The sequence below is a fragment of the Trichomonas vaginalis genome, chromosome I (genome assembly GCF_026262505.1).
Source record: "Trichomonas vaginalis G3 chromosome I, whole genome shotgun sequence".
NCBI lineage: Eukaryota > Parabasalia > Trichomonadida > Trichomonadidae > Trichomonas > Trichomonas vaginalis.
This window is the reverse complement of record NC_067203.1, coordinates 1,974,429-1,995,518: the sequence shown is the minus strand read 5'-3', so window position 1 is coordinate 1,995,518 and position 21,090 is coordinate 1,974,429. Positions and strand designations below refer to the sequence as shown.

The window sequence follows — 21,090 nt, the reverse complement described above, 5'->3', positions numbered from 1 at the left end:
AAGAAATGGGTTTATTTGGCGCATTAGCAGGAGTTGCATCCAGATTTTTGCCCGCAGTGGGAACACTAGCCAGAGGTGCATTTGGAATTGGAAGGAAGATTTTGAGTACTTTAGGTATACTGAAAGAGAAAGCACAGCCTATTATACAAACTGTACAGAAAGGTTGGGATGTAGCACGAGATGCAGCAAATCTTATTCCAAATCCTGAAACAAGAGGAAAAGTTCAAGGATGGATGGACAATGTAGGAAGACAAGCAGGAAACTATTATAACAAAGCAAATGACTACTATAACCAAGCAGGACACTATATGGACCAAGGTGAAAGATTCTTTAACAGAGGATATAACCATGCACAACAATGGGTAAACAATAACCAACCTCAACCGCCTCAAACGTGGGGAATGTAAAGTTTTTTACTGAGATGAAATGAACAATACAGCATTGAGACAAATGGGTTCAAGATGGATTTGTCGGCTTCCAGCAGTTACACAACGTGTTTGTCAAGTTCTTCCTATACCTCAGGAAGTTTTAGACCGACTTAAAAAACCTAAACAACCAGTTGAAAACAAACCAAACTAAAATTTTTTACTGAGATGAAATGACCGAAGAAGTTGAAACGGTAGATTTGACACCACAAACAAAAAGTTCAGAACCATTGTCAAAACCTGTCAAAGAACTTACAGATGAAGAGAAAAATTCAATAATAGAAAGTGCCAGGTCTGGAAATACAAACCCTAACTATAAAGTCACTTTTCATAGAAATGGAACGGCTAGTATCTCAAAAAAGAAACAGACTCTCACAAATAAAATATTGAAGTCTGAAGGAGCTTTCGAGACAACAGATGGGAAGGTATTCTTCACTGACCAACAGTTCATTATAGAACATCTCATTGACTTAGAGTCAAAATATTCTAAACTTTACAACAAACACAAAAAGTTGAAAGGAAAACAAAAACAAATGGCATATGATATTTATGAAGATGTTGACGACACAACCATACCTGCAAGTGAAGTAAAGTCAGGTGAACCAAAAAGTGACGAAAAACCGATAGAAGAAGGTGAGCCAAAAACTGAAGATAAACCAAAACCAAAGGTTAGTTTCCAAACTAAACCAAGTCAACCTTCATTAGCTGGTATGGGTTGGCGTCAAAGACTTATGGCAGCAGGCGGTTATGTAAAGTAAAGAAAAAAATATTTTTTTATTTTTATAGAAATGCCCCCATATAGAATGGATAGAAAATCTGCTAGAATAAAAGCAGAGTTAGAAAGATATGGTTGGAAAGTTTCAAAGAAGTTTAAATATAGGAAGGGAAGACCCATAAAAGTCTATGACAAATTGTCTGGTCTTCGCTATGAAATGGACTTGGAAACAGCACGCGCAAATTATCCAAACAGACTAGAGAGGTTAGAAGAAGAACGTCTTATGGACATGCCTTTCGATGTTAGTGAGCCTCAAGTTGAAGGACACGACGGCTTTGCCAGGTTCTACTGGAAACATGACGAACAATTGCATCCTTTGAGGAGGAAAAAAGGAAAAGGTGAAGACGCACATGCTCCCATGGAAAGAACAAGATATGCATATGAGAAGTATCGTGAAGTTAGAAGTAAAATTACATCTGGTCAAACCTTTACAGTAAACTTTGACGATGGAAAGAACAAAGAAGGCTTCATGGGAGTACTTGCTGCAATTCAAGACGGAAATAAGAAAGGATACAATCTCAGATTGACCATAACAGATTTGGATGGTCACATTTACTATGCACATGGCAATGTCACAACAGCTGCAATGCTTCTTGACGCTTTCAAGACTACAAAGAGAGAACAAATGGTTGACTCCGACTCAGACATTTTGAATGCAATTGAAGGAATTGTAAGCGTGAAGTTCGAATGGTACCAACCTAACCCTCAAGCAGTCAGACAACATGCTGGATACTTCCCGTTCATAAATAAGTCTGACATTGACTTGACAAGGTATGGAATTTACAATTCAATTGAAACAATTGTCAATGAACCTTGCATTCTTACATGTCTCAGGAACTCTGGTCTTGTTTCAGAAGAGAAGATGAAGTATCTTGAGTCATGTGTGAAGACAAGGTACATTCTCAGAGGTCAATTGGCAAAAATTGCACCGTTGGCAAATGTCAATATCCGAGTCAACATACCTACAGCTAAAGGTTCTTCACATGACGACTATGTTGTTGACAAAGACTTACCATGGTTGAAGATTGCAATTGTCCACAACCACTTCATGTTGAACGAAAGTCTTACAAACCCATTGTTCGGAAAAGGCAAGTGCAACATTGTCAGAGCTGTAAACATTCTTTTCGAGAAAGGTTTGTTGGAACCAATTCCAGATGACAAGCTGACAGAAACTTTTGTACCAAAAGACGAAACAAACTTTTCATTGTTAGCAAGACCAAAAGTTGTTCCAGACAAAGTTATAGCACAAAAGAAGTACACTGTTCCAAAAGGAGTTGGATTGTTCGGATACCAACCTGAACCAGAAGAACTTCCAATGAGGTTGCAAGAACTTCAAGATGCTATAAACAAACTTCCATTGAGACATCCAATTGACGTCAAATTGTATTGGAGAGCATCTGAGTTAGGTCAGAAGGTTTTATATGAAACAGGTTGCTTCGACGATGTTTATGAGATAACAGGAGAAGTTTCTCAGAAGATAAGAGACTCACTTGAATTTCCACGAACTGGTCCGATTGGATGCGACAAGTTCGACTCAGATGAAAAGATATACTATGTCGACCTTAACGCTGCATACATGAGGTTCGTCCAATATATCCCGACTGGAATTCCAAACGAAGATGGTGAGTTCCCAGGAAGGAACTATACAGTTGGAAAAGTCATACAACAACTATATGATATTAGGAAAGCTTCAAACCCCAAACTTGCAATGACACTCAAATTGCTTATGAATTCGACATGGGGATATTCCATAAAGAAACCTCAAGAGATGAAGAGTAAACATTATGAGAAGGTCGACAACTTTGTTGAAAGGTTTTCTCCTTTTGTTTTGAAGTACGAATTCACTCAAGGTCAAAGTGGCTTAGTAACCACATTAAAACCTATTGTCGAACATTGGTCTTACCCTCAGTTCGCAAAAGCAGTCCTTGACAACTACAACAAATTCTTCTCCGAAGTCAAATCCAAAGTTGTGGTTTACTATGAGAACATCGATGCACTCATGACGAACGAAGAAGGATACAACAAACTCATTGAAATGGGTTTAGTCGGTGAGAAGATGGGCTGTTTTAAGCTAGATAAGGTATTTTCCGAAGTTCATGTCCTCTCCAAGCGTAAGTACTGGGGCATACTTGAAGACGGCACAGAAATAAAACATTGCATGAAATAAAACATTGCATGAAGTAAAAACGTTTTTAAAACAATATATTTTTACATATATTAAATGCTTCAGGTTGAAAAACAAAGAACAAAAGTAGCAGATACAAAACCGTTAGACTATATCTTTACAAATGCTGGTAGGACTATTTCAGATGAAGAAATTTCATCCCGAATTGTCTTTCATATACAACTACGGAAAAGTGCTGAAAAAGCACTGAAAAATATATTTTAGGGTAGAAGGGTATATCTACCCCGTTTTCTACCCTCATTTCTACCCGTTGAATTTTCATGAATTTCCTTAAGACAGCAAAAAAGTTAGTTAAAATGAGATGTTTACTGAACTGGTTGGATGTCGCCTTCACAGGTTATGTAGAACGGCTGACCAGAGAAGTGGAACAGTGCTCTGAGAATTTGTATAATTCGTGGAATTGGACTCTCTCTGTTTGGAAGTTGTATCCATGGGCGCTTTGCAAAGAACTTGAGAAGAGCTTCTTTCTTCATCTCCTTTATGTCGTCTACAGGAGTGTTTTCTGGTATTTGAATTGGAATTCCAGTCGAAATCTCGATTTTCAGCGCACCTCTTCCAGACAACCAGACGCCGAGGGACTTGTTGGCTTTGTCCTTGCCCAAATACTGCTTAACAACTTCATTTATCTCTATAAGGTAAATTGCCTCATCTAATGGCTCGATGCTGTCCATTGTTCTGTTTCAGAACTAGTCTTGTTCTGTTTCAGAACTAGTCTTGTACTTTTTCAGAACTAGTCTTGTACTTTTTCAGAACTAGTCTTGTACTTTTTCAGAACAAATTTCCCGTAAAAGCTCTCAATTTGAGAGAAAAATTTTCTGTTTCAGAACAATATTTGTACTGTTTCAGAACAATATTTGTACTGTTTCAGAACAATATTTGTACTGTTTCAGAACAATATTTGTACTGTTTCAGAACAATATTTGTACTGTTTCAGAACAATATTTGTACTGTTTCAGAACAATATTTGTACTGTTTCAGAACAATGTCCGACGTACCACCAAAAAATATATTTTAGGGTAGAAGGGTATATCTACCCTCATTTCTACCCTCATTTCTACCCTCGTAGAAAACACACAAAACTCTTGAACTTTGTATAAAAAAAGCAACCCGCGGAAAACAGCGGGTTGGTATATTCTTCACAAAATGCTTGTTTTTGAGGTCGAGCCATTTTTGGCTCCACCGTATTTTTAAACCAAACTCGTTCATTTTGTGCTGAAATAAAATAAAGGTAGTCCCACCAAAAAATATTTTTTTATTTTTATTGTAAGAACATGTTTGCAACAACAGCACCAAACTCGTTAGTCATGAACCCAACTTCAATGTTAGTAGAGATGAAAAGCTTCATTCCTTCTTCATATACTTTCGAAACAGAAATCCAGAAGATAAAGCAAGAACTTCTCCAAGGAGATTTAGACTGTAGTGCAAAAGATGAAACAAATGAACAGTATCTTTATGAAATGCAGGATATTATTGACCATTTACCTAAACTTCCTGAAATACAACAACAAAAGCTCACTATTCCAGAATTCGATGAAATAGAAGTGAAACCAACCGACTCAGTTGAAATAAAGAAGTTCATTCGTAAGATAAACTATGAGTTTCTTGGATTTCATTACAACCACAAAGTCATGGACATTGACATATATAAATCTGAAGAGTTTAAGACCTACGACAACTTTGTTTCGTTAGTTGCTGAGTGTGTATGGCAGATAAGAGATAAAGATAGAAGAGGTAAGGTATGGAACCAACAGATAAAACCAGCAACCTTTGAGTTAAAGAAAACCATCTACGCCTTAGTCATACTAGCAGGACAAATTTCAGAATATAACGCAAAAATGAACTCACAATGTTCAAAATGTAAAGCAGCAACAAGGAAATATAACTACTCCGTCAAAGAGATAGAACGTATGCGAAACGACCATACTGACTTAAAGAAAGAAGCAGAGAAACCAGCAGAAGATAAAATGGACATGTTGACATTTCTGAACAAAAACTATCCAACTGCTAACGATTTCCTTCTTTCAGATGTCAAGAAGAAATATAAAGAAACTTTCGGCATAGTTAAAACTTTTGATATCCTTCGTGAAGAAATAGAAGCTACAAAACTGTTTAAAGTCATGAACCATCACAACATATACCATGTAAAACGCTTGTAAAACCTTATGGTAGAAATGAGGGTAGAAAACGGGGTAGATATACCCTTCTACCCTAAAATATATTTTTATTGAATTCTGAGTAAAATTCTGAGTAAAATGACATATGGAACACATACTTTTTCAGTAAGGACATATGGGGTAGAAATGAGGGTAGAAAACGGGGTAGATATACCCTTCTACCCTAAAATATATTTTTGTCTGATTTACGCTCATTACGAAGAAGTCTTGACAAAACATTTACGAAGAAGTATATTTCCTGTGTTGTTGTCAAAATGTCATGTTGTCACACTTTTTCAGAGAAGTTCATTTAACCGAGTGACCTGGTCGCCTAAAATATATTTTATTGAATTCTGAGTAAAATGACCAAATTTCATGAATTTCCTTAAGATAGAAAAAATAAAATTAACGCTAGTTTTTTTAAAATATTTTTTTTATTTTGTATGTAAGAACAGGAAATGACAAACACTGAGTTTGAAACAGTTAAAAAGATAGACAATGACACCAAAGTGGTTAGAATTGGTGATTTAAACCTAAGATACTCAAAGAAATACAACAAATATTCTTTGTCAGACATTCTAACACTATCTGAAAAGAAAACATCCCACGACTGGGTTAAAAATGCTTCTACTCAGAAAATTTTGACAAAAAATCCTGAGCTTATGATATCGGTAAGATTCTATGGAACTACAGCATATCTTATAGACAAAAGTCTTATACCAATAGTTTTGTTATGGTTAGACCCAGTTGTTGGATATAATTTCATAACATATGGTTCATTCGATACTGAACGTTGCAGTGAAGGCTTACTTTATATCGTTCAGAAACCAAAGGACTTCAATACAAAGAGATATAAGATAGGAAGAACATTTAATATAACTAAAAGATATGACAGTACAGTCAATAGAGTTAAGGTTGTGTTCGTTAACGATATGAGAGCTGCAGAAACAGAACTACTTGAAAAGTTTGAGAAAATGTATGGTGCTCCCACGAAAGGTAAAGAAACGTTTGAAGTAGATGAGATAGGTAAAGCTATAAAATTATTTGACGAAGTTGCTGAAAAATACATGTAAAGCGTTTATTTTTGGTCTTTTATACAAGATAGAAAAAATAAAGTTAGTTTTATTTTTTTTTATTTTTTTATTTTGTATGTAAAGACAGATATGTCAACAACAGAGAACACAACAACAGTTATAGTCCATGAAGCTATAAATGAAGAATATGAGTACATACAGTATAACAAACAGTTACGTCTCATTCGTTCGGTCAAAGACGATATGTACCAAATGCAAAGTATTTTGACAGCATGTTTTGCTCCAGATACTAAGCTTCCTAAAGACTGGTTTAGGAACCAAAGCACACAAGAACTATTAAATGAAGCACAGCGAGACATACTTTTTTCTGGGTCGCCTAAAACTCATGAAAACAGTGAAGAACAGCGAGTAGGTAAAAAACCCCAGTCGCCAAAACTCTATGAAAATCGTGAAAAATTGCCAAACGGTTTGAGAGGATATTATGTACATAGACTTCTTGTAAATGCTGTTGCAATGTGGGCTTCGCCTCGTTATGCTTGGAATATTTACAGACTTCTTGACGAAATTCACAGACAAGAACGTGAAGAGCTAGAGAACAAGCTTGAAGCAAAAGACAAAAACATTCAGAAAAGAATACCACGTTCGGTACCAAAAGGAAAGGAAAAGAACTATAAGTATATGATTTATACTGAAGAGATGGAAAATGAAGAAGATAAAGATATGGTTATGTTGCATTTAGTCAGAAGAAACAACAAAAGCTTTTACGACCTTGCTAAGATTTACAAATCTGACAGAAATTGGTTCTATCGCGAAAACTTACCGATTTCAATGACACCGAATGAAGATGTGAAACAAATAGTTCAAGATACTTTACCTCAAACACACTATGATATGAAAGGTTGTACAATACTTACCTTCAAAGAAGATTTGCCATTGTTAAAGGAAAAAATAACAGAGTATTTTGACAACTTCAAACAAGCAGAGTAAATGAACCATTTATTTTTCAAGCTTGACACCAAAGATGGCTCATGTAGCTCTAGATGGTAAATTGTCTTGTCAAATCCTTCTGGCATTCCGAGTCCTTCCATCCGACAAGAAAAGTTCTTCCTTCCGACAGAAAAAGTTTTTCCATCCGACAAGAAAAAATTTTCCCGACAACTGGAAAAAATTTTCCATAAGACAGGAAAAAATTTTCCATCAGACAGGAAAAAATTTTCCATCAGACAGGAAAAAATTTTCCATCAGACAGGAAAAAATTTTCCATCAGACAGGAAAAAATTTTCCATAAGACAGGAAAAAATTTTCCTTCCGACAGGAAGAACTCTTCCAGTTGTCCGTCCGTAAACCATTCAAATTTTCGAAAATTGAGAACTTTTTGGTCGAACTTCAGAAAAAGTTTTTCCTTCCGACAGGAAAAATTTTTCCATCCGACAGGAAAAATTTTTCCATCAGACAGGAAAAAATTTTCCATCAGACAGGAAAAAATTTTCCATCAGACAGGAAAAAATTTTCCATCAGACAGGAAAAAATTTTCCATCAGACAGGAAAAAATTTTCCATCAGACAGGAAAAAATTTTCCATCAGACAGGAAAAAATTTTCCATCAGACAGGAAAAAATTTTCCATCAGACAGGAAAAAATTTTCCATCAGACAGGAAAATATTTTCCATCAGACAGGAAAAAATTTTCCATCAGACAGGAAAAAATTTTCCATCAGACAGGAAAATATTTTCCCGACAACTGGAAAAATTTTTCCTTCCGACAGGACACAAACGAATGTCCGACGTACCACCAACCGAGTCCATTCCAAAGCCAGAAGAACCGACAGCCCCAGCACCACAACAGACTTACTAAGACTAAACACTTAGATTTTTCAAGCTTGACTTTTTACAATTTGAACTTTGTTCGCGTAGATATGAATTCTGAAAGAAGTATGAGGGTCTTGTATGACTTTGTACTTCTCCCATAGTTCATGTCTGTCAAACTTACCTGCCATGGACTCTTTCATAAGTTCCATGAAATCGTCTTCGGACAATCCAGGGAAAAGTATGATATCAGTAAGTATTCTTTTAACATCCTTACTTAAACTCTTGGCTGTCTGTACACAAATGACAACTGAAATGTTAAAGTGTCTGAGCTTCTTAAGAATTCGACACATGTCTTGTTCTCTATTCTTTAACAAAGGATGAGAGGCGAAATCATCTAAGATAAGAAGACACCTATGAGGGTATGTCTTCCAATCGTAAGATTGCAATTTCTTCGAAATGTATTCTATCTCTTTCTGTTTGTTTCTGAAGTGTTTCTTCTCTAATATTCTCTGCATTTCCTCATTTGGGTCTTTAAACTTCGAATTGACATACTCATTTATAGCATTGTACTTCAAAACTCTTCTTTGGTACTTCTTTATCCAATCCAACAACTCAGAGTCTTTTATACATACTAACTTAGACTTCTTTATAATATCTTTGAACGAATTTACGGTTTGGTCGAATTGACCAGAAGTACTACAAATAACAACTAACTCATAGAATGGGTTCTTCTCATCTAGTTCTTGTTGTTGTGCAGCCATTTTAAGATAAGTGAAAGTCTTGCCCGACCCAGGTGGTGCAATTAGACCTGTTATACCATTCTGAGCAAATAAGAACTTGTCATGTATAGGCTTTATCTGAGCATTTTCTAACTTCCTCTTGTTCTTCTTCAAAACATTCTCAAATTTCTTGTCAATGTCAGCAAACTTTTTTTCTAACATATTTTTAGAAAAATTAAAATTTTTATCTTTTTGAAAATGTCTAGCGATTTCGCTATCTATATTCGAGACAAGCTTTTCGACAGCAAAACATCTGTCGACCATAAAATCTTACATAGTGTAAACAAGAAAGGTGAATTTGTTCTAAAGTTCTGTTTCTGGGAATATGACAAGAACCATAAAACATTAAGCAGAGCAGTCTTAAAATTTGTCAATGACAGACTTGTTGACAGAGATGACGCCGATTGGAAAGATGAAGTCCAACAAAAGTTCTTAGAATGCAAAGAAGGCACATGCGCTGTTCTTGAAGATGAAATAGAAAACAGAATAGAAGAGCTATTAAAGGACAAAGAACTTTTACATAAATATGGTTGCGCCAAATTTGACATAACTCCACCAGAGAAGAAGAAGAAGAAGAGAGAAAAGAAAGAAAAGAAAGTAGAAGAAGAGAAGAAAGAGCCAGAGCCAGAGCCAGAGAAAAAGAAATTTGACATGTAAAAATAAAATTTTATTTTTAGAACATTTCTGGGTCAATGTCAATGTTCTCTTCCTCTTTAGGAGCAAACACTGGCTTAGACTCTAAAATCTTTTTACCTAATTTACCTTGAACTTCAACTATCTTAGACTCATAATATTCATAGTCGTCTGCTTTCTTTGGTTCATAAGGTATAACAAGTTTGTATGCTTTACCTTCTTTAAGGTTTGAAAACCTTCTGTCAAAACTTTCTTTGACTGCTAACAAACCTTCTATCTCTAAGTCTTCAAAAGTTGCACCACTTTTTCTAACAACAGCAAACTTAACTGGTTCGATGTTCCAAACTTTGCTGAATGAAGACTTTTCAAAATGGTAGAAGTAAACATTCAAATAAGCGAATGGGTCTAGTTCTTCTTTGACTTCTGTCATATACTTGTTGACTGAAATATATTTCGTCATCTTTTCTATCGGATAAAAAAATATTTTTTTAAAAAAACGTTTTAAAATGGTATGCCATATAGCTTCTTGAATTTGTTAAGAAGTATTTTAACGTATTTTCCATCTGTATCTCTAGCGTTTACATAAGCATAGCCCGCCTTAGTAAAATATACTTGTAATTTCCTATAGTTAACGCCGGTATAAAAGTAGAAAGAGTCCTGTTCTTCGCTATAGTAGTAAAACTCAAACGTATGCTTGCCATAGTCTGTAATTTCAATTGCTTCATCTTCTAGTTCGTCGACAAATTCGAATACAATATCTCCAAATTTGCCTTTGTTCTTACTGTTTTCAGAACGAGTGACCCAACGCAAGTTTTCAAGTCTATTGTCGTTTCTTATATGGTTTATATGGTCTACAAAAGGTAAATTGTTAGGGTTCGGTATAAAATGAGTTGCAATGACAACATGTTTTAAATAGTTTTTCCCACTCATACTCATCCTAGCATATCCGTTATTTTGCTCCCATTCGCTTAAAACTCTTTTTGTCTTTTTGTTTCTGACTTCAAATGACTCACAACAGTGAATTTCATATTTCTCATCTAACAAACAAGTTTCCCAATGGTCCTTTCCGACAGACTCAGCGTACATTTCAAATAAAATAAAAAAATATTTTTTAAAAATTTACTCAGAAAAATTTTTCTTTGTATATACGCCGTTCTGTATGTCTAAAAGACTTTTGACATTTGCCAAGAATGTTCGTTTAGACGCTGTCATATAACCATATTCTTGACAATATTGTTTATATTCATCATATAAAGACCTTTCATCTAAACACTCAAAGTCAGTTTCATCTATGAACAGTTCATATACACTCTTGTTTGCTTCTAACAATGTTTGTCTTTCTTCGGTATGTGGAATTTGTCTTGGATTGAACTTTGAAATATCTAATGTCATAAAATATGAGAACAAGTGGTTGTAAAAGTCAGATGTCAAAGTTTCTGCTAAGTCGTCAAAATATTCTGTATCTTGCATATGAGAATCTGACGTTCTGACAACTACATATCTTCTGTCAGAACTTTCTAACTTCATCGGAACAACATTGTTTGAAACCATGATGAAATTTGCAACATTTTCACAAACTCTTTGGTCTTTATACTTTCTTTCAACAACTCCAACTTTGTCTGTTATAAGACTCTTCAAAGCATCTGAGTTCAAAACTTTTGTTGTATCTATACTTTGAAGTTCATTGCAAACTATAAGTTTCATATTCTCTATTGAGGAGTTAAACTTGCCACAGATGTTTTCTAAGTTTGTCATATTCGGGTTCGAATAACCTTCTAACAGTTTGCACAAAATATCTGTAAAGAATGTGTTCTTACCAGTTCCTTGTTTTCCAATTATAATGAGAGCAGTTTCATTTTTAGCACTTGGATGTTGTAAGATGTTTGCAAACCAACATAAGATATACTCATAGACTCTTTCGTTTCCATTGCATATAATTTCTTTGACATGGTCTAACCAAGCTTCTATAACATTTTCTTTCCATTCTACTTGTTCGTATTTATATCCAGTGAAGATAGAATAGAAGTTTGGAGATGGTGTATAGAACTTTATACCACAAACTGAAAAATCTTCAAGTTTTGACAATAAGATATCCCAAGCATCTAACATCTTCATACCAACTTGTACGACTTTTATTTTCTTAAGTTTCTGTCTACATTCTTGTTCTGAAACTATGGTTGCTCTTGGTTTGTTAAAGACAACATCCCATTCTTTCATGACATAACATTCTGGGGCAGAGTCAACATAAATGACTAAACGTTTCAAATTCTCGACTGCTTTGTTATAGTCTCGAAATGGACACATATTTCTGAATGCTTGGAAGTCATAAAAATCTGAAACATCTATTCTGTACATTTTTATAAAAATAAAAAAAAATATTTTTTTTTATTCTTGACTTTGTTGTTGCATTTGTTGCATTTGTTGTTCTTGAGCTATTTGTTGTTGAAGTTGTTCTTGTAATACAATACTTTCACCAGTTGCATCTTCCAATTCGAAACTTTCTGCCGTCATTGACAAATACATAGGACATAAAAGTTTTACAGGAACAAAGTTTGCGTCGACTAAGGTTAAGTTTATGTTTGCTAAAGTGTTTGAGTTTACTAAAGCTGAAAACTCTGCATTCGAATGAACAATAGGCAAACCAGCAGAGAAAGTGTTGTTTATACGCATAAGTATCTTTTGGTCATAGTAGTTTCTGTCAACATTCGAATAGCACTTTGAACCTAAGTTTGAAACAATATATAAAATAGGTGTACTTAAAGTCAATGGAACAGACATTCCTTGTATGACACCTTTTCCTGTTATAGGAAACTGTTGGTAGTAAAAACCAGATATAAGTTTTGTATTATAGCTCATATTGTTTATAGTAAACTCAGTCGGACATCCAAACATAATGAAACCTGCTCTAGTTGCAGCACATGTTACACTCGTCCTTAAAGTATTAAATAAGTCAACAAAACCTGTTGGTGGTATATCTGAGTAAGTATCTTCAAAGGAGTATTTTTTACCATTCACAACAACAAAGTCTTCTGGTGTCAAAAGAGCAAAACAGGCTTTAGTCGTCATTGTGTTTAAAGTTAGTTTACAATATCGTCCTTGAGGACTTTGTAAGTTTGTTGTTATAGAATTATATGACTCAGGGTTTTTAGTCGTAATAGTATAAACCACTATGTCTTCTGCCATTTACTTAGCAAGTAAATTTTAATGAAATGTTGTGGTCGTCAAATATTTTTATGACGTCTGGGAAACTATATTTTAAGTTCAACGTTTCACCTCCTTTCATAACGTATATCTTGTCAATGACATTATATGAAACACCACAGCAAGCAATGTCGGGTTCTATTTCTTTGATGTTTATATCGTCTGCCTCTGTCAAAAGTTTCAATAGTTCTTTCAAAACTTCATGAGGTGCGATGACATAGGAGCTCACCTTTACAGGGTTGTGTTCGACCAAGTTTAACATTAGACCTAAAGCTTGACAAATCTTCTCCTGAGTTTTAAGTTTGTCTTTAAGTTGTTGGTAGTCATTTCGAATATCTGCAACAGAACTTAAGTCTCTGCTAACTTCAGGGTATGTTGGTTGTTCTTTTACAGGAACTATTGTTATACCATCTTGGTCTTCGTATGGTTTCCCCACTTCAACATCTCTTTCTTTGACATTGACAACAACACTTTGACTGTTTGTTTGAGTTGGTGAATTTAACTTCACATCTGCCACCGCCATTAAACCTTTTGAAACACTCACGCTTCTATTTTTCGGAAATGACATTTTACTTAGAATAAAAAGATGGACGTATTCGAGTATCTCTTCGAATTGAAGCAGAACAAAGTTTACACACACAAACAATACAAGTTCATTGATAGAATAGTTCTTTATACAAACAATGGAAAATGTTATAGAATAGCAGTCTTTGCTGAACCAAAATATTTTCATAAAGCAAAGAAAGTTGGTATAACCGAGATGGTGAAAGTTCTTGAAGCAGACAAAAATATAACAACAAAACTGACCGATATTTCTAAAGGTAAGTTTTTAATACAATACTATGTCAAAACTGGCGTACTGTCAATATTTGACGGAGAGAAGTCAGTTCAAGAACAACTTACTGACCTGCTGCCAAAATCTGCTCGATGGAAGCTGTCGTTATGCCAATCTGAGGAGCCCCAGCAGGTTTCATCGAACGAATCTTCAAAAGAGCATCTTCCGTGAAAAGTGCTATTGGTTTTGTAAACTTCTTTGCTCTCAGTTCATCTGGACCGTCTCTGTCACCAGTATATTGTATTTGAACTGTACCAACAGTTGAAATACCACCCATAAAGTCTTCTGAGTCAGCAAATGGAATGCCAAGCCAAAAGTTTGAACGGTCTCCATTTGTATATTGAGTTTTTTGACCTCCTGTATGAGTCCATACTTTCACATATGGCATAATAGAACTTTGCATTTCAGGGTTAATGGTTGTTGTGAAGTTGTTGTTAAAGTTCATAGCATCTAATGTCAAGTTGTATGACCTCATATCTTCAACTGTAGAATATTCTTCTCTTGGATAATATTTGCCATCTATGTTTATATGATATTTAATACCAGGGTTGTAGAAACAAGAATAGTCATTTATAGTTCGTCTGAACAGTACAAACATAGTATCTGCGTGTTTCATTGCAGTTGTTAAAGCAATATCTGTTCTTGCACCTGCGGTTCCTGGATTTTGGTTTCCAACTTCACCTGCAAAGTCTTTGACAGATATTTGGTGTATAGGGAACATAAGTGGAACTGCAATATATTTGGCAGCTAAAGCATTTGAAATATCTGGGTCCAACATATAGACTGCAAGTCTGCTTTCTATTCTCTTGCATTCAAACTGTTCGCATGTAAACCTAACTGGGTCCCAAGCAGTTCCAGCAGCATTGAAATAATACTTTACTTCAGTGTTGAGGTTTGAGAAACCAAAGTCTAAGTCAACTTTGTCTTTGCAAAATTCGGCGAATGACGTTTGATTTGCTCCCTTTACGTCTGTAAGAGTGAATGGGTCTTGCGTTGGTGCAATGACTAAGTTATTTTTGCTTGGAGTAAGTTCAATAGAAATTTTTCCTGCCCAGTTTGGCAAGTATCTTAAAAACCTGAAGATGAGGAAAGATGACAAAGGAACTCTAAGTTTCAGTTTTACTTTAGTGACAGCATTTCATCTGAACCAGAAAGGTCAACATAAACTCCTGGAACGTTAGGGTCAAGTCTTCTTATTTTCTCAATAGTTGCATACTGGTCTGTTTGTTCTCTAGCTTGTGGTTGTACTGAGTTTCTCAAAGCGAACCATTCATAGTTTGCCCATGTTACTGTTTGAACTAAGTCAGAGTTAGAATATATCTTATATCCCATGAAAACTTCTGGAGCATATTGGTATCCGACATAGAAAATTCCATTGCAACCTTTCTTGTCAGACAACTTGGCAGAAGGTTTTATTTCAATGTCTTGTTCCACGTATAAGAAAGAGTTGTCAATAGAAATTATATGAAACCTGTCGCAAGCAATATCTACTGTTGTTGAAGAACCTTCTCCAAACTCACCTACGTTTCCATAAGAAACAGCAGTTGTATATTCGTAAGTTCCAGGAACTATTTCTGACCTTCTAATGGCATTGTCGCATTCGTTTACCATTCGGAAACATTTCCATTCATGCATCCAAAACTGTTGGCGTTATATTCTGAGCGGCGTACATTTCATATGAGTAAAAATATAGAATAGTTGGATTTATATGTCATAATAGAACCCACTCCGACCAAGCTTTACTTTCTTCCTGACTGAGTTTTTAACTCTTCTTTTTCCTTCATTGCCCTCTGCTTGAAGTTGTTGCATCTTTGCATTATGTTCATCTAGTATGTTGCAAATTTCCCATGTCCTTTTTGCCTTTTGGCTCTGGTCGCCCATCTCAGGTAACCTATATCCTAGAAAGAGTTTGTCATAGTCTGTATTTGAGTCTTCGCGTATTGTTTGCATGACTCTTTCCTGAGTTTCCGGTTCAAGCGCTTCAAACAGTGCCTGTCCATATGGATAGCTCGTTTCCAAATATATGTTTTTGTAGCCATTCTGGTTTTCTTTCCATGTTACCAACTATATCTTTTGTGAATGGGAAAGCTTTTACCCAATCTTTCAGTCTTGCGTCGTTTATTTCTGTAGTTGGTTTTATTTTGTCAAGGAACATGTTTTTCAATACTAACATTTCATTTGGTACTGTCCATTTGAGTTTTCTTAAATATTCATCCCTTCTCGATTCATTCGTCTGCAAAGTAAGTTTTTATGACATTTTGTAAACTTTCGTTTGCAAGGTCATGTACAATAGGTTCTCTTCCTTCTCTCTCCCTAACTTTCTTTCTAAACTCTTCACCAAATATACCATCTTTATGGTTCTGTGTAGTTCTTTGAGATAAATGTTCTAGAACGTCAGGTGTTATATTTCCATCAGCCATGTTCATTTCATACTGGTCCAAAAATCTGCATCTTTCATATCTTTCAATGGCATTAAAGCCGCGCTGAAAATACCAGCTATATCTGGTTCACCATTGACTTCCATTGCGTCTACAACTTCTTGGAATTGTGGTTGTAAGTTTATGAACCACCTATCCGGATTAGCTTTATGACCCCATCTCATTGTAGTTCCATCGTCTGCAGAAACAAAAGTAGGTTTGTTTCCATCTTGGTTAGGTTCTGAATGAACTTTAAACAATGTTTCATTTCTATATGTTTTCTTGAAATTTAACCTTTTATTTTCACCGAGTTCATCCGAAGATTGAACGTTAAATGCTCGTAAGTAAAAAGGTTGTTGTATTTGTGTACATTTTTTTTCAGTTCTTCCATTCTATGCTGGATATTTTCATCTGATGTTGGAGTCTTTTGTATGTCGGCAAACATTTTTCGATATTCTTCTACTATGTCAGCCGAATTTTTTTTAGACTCTTGGAAATATTCCATATTCTCCGCATACTCTTGTTGAGGGTCAAGATTTTTCGGCTGTTCCAAATTTCATCTAGTTCTGTGAAGTTAGTTTCCAAAGGAAGACTTGTTCGTTTCCTTCAGGCTCTTCTAGCTGTTGTTGCTGAACTATTTCTTCCATGTCTGGTTGTATCTGAACTTCTTCCTGTGGAGTTTCTTGTACCTCATCTGCTGGCATTTCATATATTCCGAGACCGTTTTCAACAATTTCCCTATCTACGTCATCCGCATTCATAAGCTTTTGTTCTTTCGTTCCGTCTCTATTTTTTTACGCGTTTCATGACGAAAGTTGAATTGTCATTTAGCTCTGACATCAAATATCTCGGATAAATTCATCCATGTCATTTGGATGATATGCTATTAAATCATATCCCTTAGCGAGCTTGTATTTTCCAGGTTTGAGATTATATCCGTTTTGGTGCTGAGCCATAAAGCTAAATAGGTTCGGGTCAGTATTTCCATCCTTGAACTTTCTAATAGCTTCTTTATATCTGTCACTAAAGTCAACAGTATCTGGGAAACCACACTCTTCTTTAAGCATTTTTAAGAATTCTTGGTTTCCTTGTTCTCTACTTCTTTTATGTCCTTTGCTCTGTTTGTGGTTGTTGTTGTGCAGGGTTTTGAACTGTTGGTTGCTGTGCTGGTTGTTGTGTTGGTTGTTTGCTGGTTGTGGAGGTGTTGCTGTGTGGTTGTGTGCATGCCTGTGTCTGTGTCCATTGACGATGTAAATGTTCTAGGTAGTCCTGGTGCAGGTGCTTCTCTTGGAGGGTTTGGTGGTATATAAGTTCCACCAGCTGGCACATATGTTCCATCTGCAGCGTAATGTCCTACCTGACTTTTCGTTTTTAAGAAAGCATTTACTAGGTCTGTTTTGGTCTGTTGTAACTCTTTTTCTTGACTTTTCACAACAGTTGCTCTAACGGCGTCATAGGCACTTTGAACTGCCTGTCTCGTTGCTGCATCTGTTATTTTCGTCATATTTTGTGCTACTTCTTTTAACTCTTTGTCGAAACCTTCAGACTTCAGTTTCTTTCCAGATGAGAAGTCGTTCACTTGTTTCACCTTACTATGAAGAGCTTCGAAAGCGTTCTTAAAGTCAGCATTTGTTAAAGCTTCATTTGAACTATCTTCATCCGCTTGTATTTTTGTCCTTATTGACCCTATAAGTTGGGCTGCTTTAGCGTTGGCTTGGGCATCTAACCAGTCATTGTTAGCTTTTATATATTCTGCGCTTTTCATTGCCTTTTGCATGGCTGCGTCGTTATTTTTACTTTCTTGTGCTAAGTTTTCATACTGTACGGTTTGGTTTTGCAACTGTAAAAGTTTTTCTGCCTTTACATTTGCTTCAACTTCTTTTTTATACTCATCGCTATCCATATATGTCTTCAGGGCTTTTTGTTTTATCTCTTCATCTTTCAGTACTTTATATCGAGTAGTATGGTTTTTCAAATTTACAACATCTTGTTCCATTTTTGCTACTTCTGCTGCTTTTTCTGACACTTTTTTCGCATATTCCTCTGTACTTAGTTCTTTCAGTTGTTCTTCTTTCTTCTTTTTCTCTACGTTTAACTCATTGAGTTTCTTTGTGTGTCTGTCATATTCTAGTTTCTTTTCGTTTTCACTTATTTGCTTCTGTATGTCTATGTTTGACTTTTTGACATCTGTTATTTGATTTTTGAGTGAACTCAAATTCATTTGACTTTGAGGGTTATAGGCTGTTCCGTCTGCAGCTCCACCATAGCCTGCCATTTTCGCTAAAAGTGCCGCTCTTAAACCTCCACTCTGTGCACCAACAACTCGGTTTAAAAGCATAGGATTGCTTGACATTTGTTGCAACATAGTGGGGTCATTCAGCATTTGTTGTTGCAACTGTTGTTGTGGTGTTAGTCTTACTATTGGATGTTTCAATGCTCTCTTCCTCTTACGTATATTCTTACGTAGCTTACGTGGCATTTTAAGTGAAGTTAAAAAGCGGCTTTTGACAGATGTTTGTATGACACTTCTTCGTAAAGACTTTGTTGAGATTTCTTCGTAAATGAGTGTAAATGACCCAAAAATATATTTTAGGGTAGAAGGGTATATCTACCCCGTTTTCTACCCTCATTTCTACCCTCTTGAATTTTCATGAATTTCTTCGTAAAGACTTTGTCAAGACTTCTTCGTAAAGACTTTGTTAAGACTTCTTCGTAAAGACTTTGTTGAGACTTCTTCGTAAAGACTTTGTTGAGACTTCTTCGTAAAGACTTTGTCAAGACTTCATCGTAAAGACTTTGTTGAGACTTCTTCGTAAAGACTTTGTTGAGATTTCTTCGTAAATGACCCTAGTAGTATATTTTTGGTGTAAATTTCATGAAAATTCAAGAGGGTAGAAATGAGGGTAGAAAACGGGGTAGATATACCCTTCTACCCTAAAATATATTTTTGGTGTAAATTTCATGAAAATTCAAGAGGGTAGAAATGAGGGTAGAAAACGGGGTAGATATACCCTTCTACCCTAAAATATATTTTTATTGAATTCTGTATAAAATTCTGAGTAAAATGACAGATGTTTATATGACCCTTACTTGTCCGGTTTATAGGACCTCTCTCATATTCTATCTTGTCGTAAATAAAACTCACAGTCATGTATGTCCTCAAAACTTCATTTCTCCTAAACATCTTCAGGGCTAGAAGGCACGAAGTGCCTGGAAGCCCCACTCCCTTTTTTTTTTTTTTTTTTTTTTTTTTTTTTTTTTTTTTTTGTATGCTAGCATGAAATAAAAACTTGAATTTATATAAAACAACAAACACTCTTTTTGTCTATGTAATATTATAAATTGAGATTTTCAGATTTTTAATTGTCACTTTTTTGTATTTGTAATATGTTATTTGCTTTTTCTTCTTTTGTAGCATCAACTATTGATGAATGCGTTGCTCCACGTGAGTATAGCATTTTAGATGTACCAGGAAAGAACTACACATTGAAATATGTATCTGTTCTCACTCGTCATGGTGCAAGATCTCCATTAGATCCATTCTTGGAGAGACAGCAGAGAGGTATATGGCGCTGTGATTCTGAAGATGCTCAAGCAGCTCACATGGAATCAAATCCAGTCGTTAAACCAAGAAGAGTTAAAACAATTCTCGATAATAGATTTGCAGAATACCCACCAAATTGCAAACTTGGCGATTTAATCATCGACGGTATGATCCAACACAAGCTTTTAGGTCAAAAATTACGTGAATTGTATTACGAAAAATTACACTTTATTCCCGAATATTTAGACCCAACAGTCGTTTTCGCTAGATGCACGGCTTACGATCGCACATTTAGAAGTGCAATTTCATTCATGTCTGGCTTATATGAACCAGCAGATCCAAATGAAGTTTTAGAAATCACAACAGGATCCCCATCATCAGATTCTCTCCGTCCAAAGAAAGACTTTTGCAAGGACTTCAATACAATGGCAAACGATTATTTCGGATCAAAGGAATTTACAGATTATTATCAGGAAACACTTAACTCAGTTCAACCTGTAATTAATTACCTCAACGTTACAGATGTTTCCTACTCCAAGCTCGATAAGATTTGCGATTGGGTTACGACAATGTTCTGCAATGAGCAGTATATGCCTGATGAAATCACATCTGACATGATCACAACATGCAGAAGATATCAGGGAACAATGCTCTACGGACTTTACAACAAGACAAGAGGTGTTGCCTTCTCATATGGAATGAGAGAAGTTTTGAAGTACCTTGATTCATATATCAATGGAGAGTCCACACAAAGATTCGTTCTCCTTTCAGCCCATGACTCGACCGTCGCTGCTTTCCTTTCCTTCCTCGGATTTAAGAACGATTTCATTCCTCCTCTTGCTTCCCACATCGTTATGGAAGTCTACAACGATGAAGCAGAGTCTGAATTATACGTAAGATTCGTTTTCAATGGCCAACCACTGAAGATTGATTTAATGGGCGACCAAGAACTGTTCAAGCTTCATGACTTTAGACAAAAGATTGGCCAATACCTTCTTTATTGCCCGGAGATGCCTTAAACTTATTTCTATTTATAAATTTTAAAAATTTTGTTGAAAGACATTTTAAATCATTAAAATTTGGAAGCGAAAATATCTGATTTTGGAATAATTATAGTTGTCGATTCTTGTTCATGACTTATATTTCCTAAATTTTCCTTTTTCAATGTAAATTTCGAAATTGAAATGGTTTCAATTGAAATAAAATGTTTGGAAATTGAAATTCATATCTATCATCTACGAACTAAATGGACCCTACAGTTTAAACCATTATGAAATATAATTGACTACATCGGGTGAATTT

General features: G+C 35.4%; 20 protein-coding genes and 2 pseudogenes across 22 annotated transcripts, besides 1 other annotated feature; 12 read left to right on the top strand and 10 right to left on the bottom strand.

The window, feature by feature from the left end:
* Window positions 1–19,501: part of a mobile genetic element that runs on past the window's edge.
* Window positions 68–208, top strand: TVAGG3_0912180 (uncharacterized protein; the record flags this gene model as incomplete). Its single annotated transcript, XM_051251848.1, has 1 exon — window positions 68–208. A coding segment is annotated over one exon (141 nt), but the record flags the coding sequence as incomplete, so codon positions are not given.
* On the top strand, window positions 427–579 carry TVAGG3_0912170 (uncharacterized protein; the record flags this gene model as incomplete). Its single annotated transcript, XM_051251847.1, has 1 exon — window positions 427–579. The coding sequence occupies one exon, from the start codon at window positions 427–429 to the stop codon at window positions 577–579; it is 153 nt and encodes a 50-aa protein (XP_051077421.1).
* TVAGG3_0912160 (phage tail repeat-like family) lies at window positions 599–1,183 on the top strand (the record flags this gene model as incomplete). Its single annotated transcript, XM_051251846.1, has 1 exon — window positions 599–1,183. The coding sequence occupies one exon, from the start codon at window positions 599–601 to the stop codon at window positions 1,181–1,183; it is 585 nt and encodes a 194-aa protein (XP_051077420.1).
* On the top strand, window positions 1,229–1,592 carry TVAGG3_0912150 (uncharacterized protein; the record flags this gene model as incomplete). The annotated part of the gene is made up of 1 exon (XM_051251845.1): window positions 1,229–1,592. A coding segment is annotated over one exon (364 nt), but the record flags the coding sequence as incomplete, so codon positions are not given.
* TVAGG3_0912140 (uncharacterized protein) lies at window positions 1,670–2,575 on the top strand (the record flags this gene model as incomplete). The annotated part of the gene is made up of 1 exon (XM_051251844.1): window positions 1,670–2,575. A coding segment is annotated over one exon (906 nt), but the record flags the coding sequence as incomplete, so codon positions are not given.
* On the top strand, window positions 2,777–3,367 carry TVAGG3_0912130 (DNA/RNA polymerases family; the record flags this gene model as incomplete). Its single annotated transcript, XM_051251843.1, has 1 exon — window positions 2,777–3,367. One exon carries the CDS (start codon window positions 2,777–2,779, stop codon window positions 3,365–3,367), a length of 591 nt encoding a protein of 196 aa, XP_051077417.1.
* On the bottom strand, window positions 3,836–4,056 carry TVAGG3_0912120 (uncharacterized protein; the record flags this gene model as incomplete). Its single annotated transcript, XM_051251842.1, has 1 exon — window positions 3,836–4,056. A coding segment is annotated over one exon (221 nt), but the record flags the coding sequence as incomplete, so codon positions are not given.
* On the top strand, window positions 4,657–5,526 carry TVAGG3_0912110 (organellar and viral DNA polymerase type B; the record flags this gene model as incomplete). Its single annotated transcript, XM_051251841.1, has 1 exon — window positions 4,657–5,526. A coding segment is annotated over one exon (870 nt), but the record flags the coding sequence as incomplete, so codon positions are not given.
* On the top strand, window positions 5,997–6,611 carry TVAGG3_0912100 (organellar and viral DNA polymerase type B; the record flags this gene model as incomplete). Its single annotated transcript, XM_051251840.1, has 1 exon — window positions 5,997–6,611. One exon carries the CDS (start codon window positions 5,997–5,999, stop codon window positions 6,609–6,611), a length of 615 nt encoding a protein of 204 aa, XP_051077414.1.
* On the top strand, window positions 6,702–7,506 carry TVAGG3_0912090 (KilA, N-terminal/APSES-type HTH, DNA-binding family; the record flags this gene model as incomplete). The annotated part of the gene is made up of 1 exon (XM_051251839.1): window positions 6,702–7,506. A coding segment is annotated over one exon (805 nt), but the record flags the coding sequence as incomplete, so codon positions are not given.
* Window positions 8,007–8,425, top strand: TVAGG3_0912080 (uncharacterized protein; the record flags this gene model as incomplete). The annotated part of the gene is made up of 1 exon (XM_051251838.1): window positions 8,007–8,425. A coding segment is annotated over one exon (419 nt), but the record flags the coding sequence as incomplete, so codon positions are not given.
* TVAGG3_0912070 (protein of unknown function, DUF4106 family) lies at window positions 8,445–9,320 on the bottom strand (the record flags this gene model as incomplete). Its single annotated transcript, XM_051251837.1, has 1 exon — window positions 8,445–9,320. One exon carries the CDS (start codon window positions 9,318–9,320, stop codon window positions 8,445–8,447), a length of 876 nt encoding a protein of 291 aa, XP_051077411.1.
* TVAGG3_0912060 (uncharacterized protein) lies at window positions 9,357–9,815 on the top strand (the record flags this gene model as incomplete). The annotated part of the gene is made up of 1 exon (XM_051251836.1): window positions 9,357–9,815. One exon carries the CDS (start codon window positions 9,357–9,359, stop codon window positions 9,813–9,815), a length of 459 nt encoding a protein of 152 aa, XP_051077410.1.
* Window positions 9,832–10,251, bottom strand: TVAGG3_0912050 (protein of unknown function, DUF4108 family; the record flags this gene model as incomplete). Its single annotated transcript, XM_051251835.1, has 1 exon — window positions 9,832–10,251. One exon carries the CDS (start codon window positions 10,249–10,251, stop codon window positions 9,832–9,834), a length of 420 nt encoding a protein of 139 aa, XP_051077409.1.
* Window positions 10,293–10,877, bottom strand: TVAGG3_0912040 (His-Me finger endonucleases family; the record flags this gene model as incomplete). Its single annotated transcript, XM_051251834.1, has 1 exon — window positions 10,293–10,877. The coding sequence occupies one exon, from the start codon at window positions 10,875–10,877 to the stop codon at window positions 10,293–10,295; it is 585 nt and encodes a 194-aa protein (XP_051077408.1).
* TVAGG3_0912030 (uncharacterized protein) lies at window positions 10,911–11,546 on the bottom strand (the record flags this gene model as incomplete). The annotated part of the gene is made up of 1 exon (XM_051251833.1): window positions 10,911–11,546. The coding sequence occupies one exon, from the start codon at window positions 11,544–11,546 to the stop codon at window positions 10,911–10,913; it is 636 nt and encodes a 211-aa protein (XP_051077407.1).
* TVAGG3_0912020 (uncharacterized protein) lies at window positions 12,177–12,569 on the bottom strand (the record flags this gene model as incomplete). The annotated part of the gene is made up of 1 exon (XM_051251832.1): window positions 12,177–12,569. One exon carries the CDS (start codon window positions 12,567–12,569, stop codon window positions 12,177–12,179), a length of 393 nt encoding a protein of 130 aa, XP_051077406.1.
* Window positions 12,979–13,515, bottom strand: TVAGG3_0912010 (protein of unknown function, DUF4106 family; the record flags this gene model as incomplete). The annotated part of the gene is made up of 1 exon (XM_051251831.1): window positions 12,979–13,515. One exon carries the CDS (start codon window positions 13,513–13,515, stop codon window positions 12,979–12,981), a length of 537 nt encoding a protein of 178 aa, XP_051077405.1.
* On the bottom strand, window positions 13,892–14,346 carry TVAGG3_0912000 (annotated as a pseudogene). The gene has a single exon. A coding segment is annotated over exon 1 (455 nt).
* On the bottom strand, window positions 15,501–16,351 carry TVAGG3_0911990 (annotated as a pseudogene). Its single transcript has one exon. A coding segment is annotated over exon 1 (851 nt).
* Window positions 18,509–18,723, bottom strand: TVAGG3_0911980 (protein of unknown function, DUF4106 family; the record flags this gene model as incomplete). The annotated part of the gene is made up of 1 exon (XM_051251830.1): window positions 18,509–18,723. A coding segment is annotated over one exon (215 nt), but the record flags the coding sequence as incomplete, so codon positions are not given.
* A 102-nt stretch (window positions 19,502–19,603) lies between the features above and the next one.
* TVAGG3_0911960 (histidine acid phosphatase) lies at window positions 19,604–20,875 on the top strand (the record flags this gene model as incomplete). The annotated part of the gene is made up of 1 exon (XM_001297750.2): window positions 19,632–20,807. One exon carries the CDS (start codon window positions 19,632–19,634, stop codon window positions 20,805–20,807), a length of 1,176 nt encoding a protein of 391 aa, XP_001297751.1.
* Window positions 20,876–21,090: the final 215 nt, after the last annotated feature.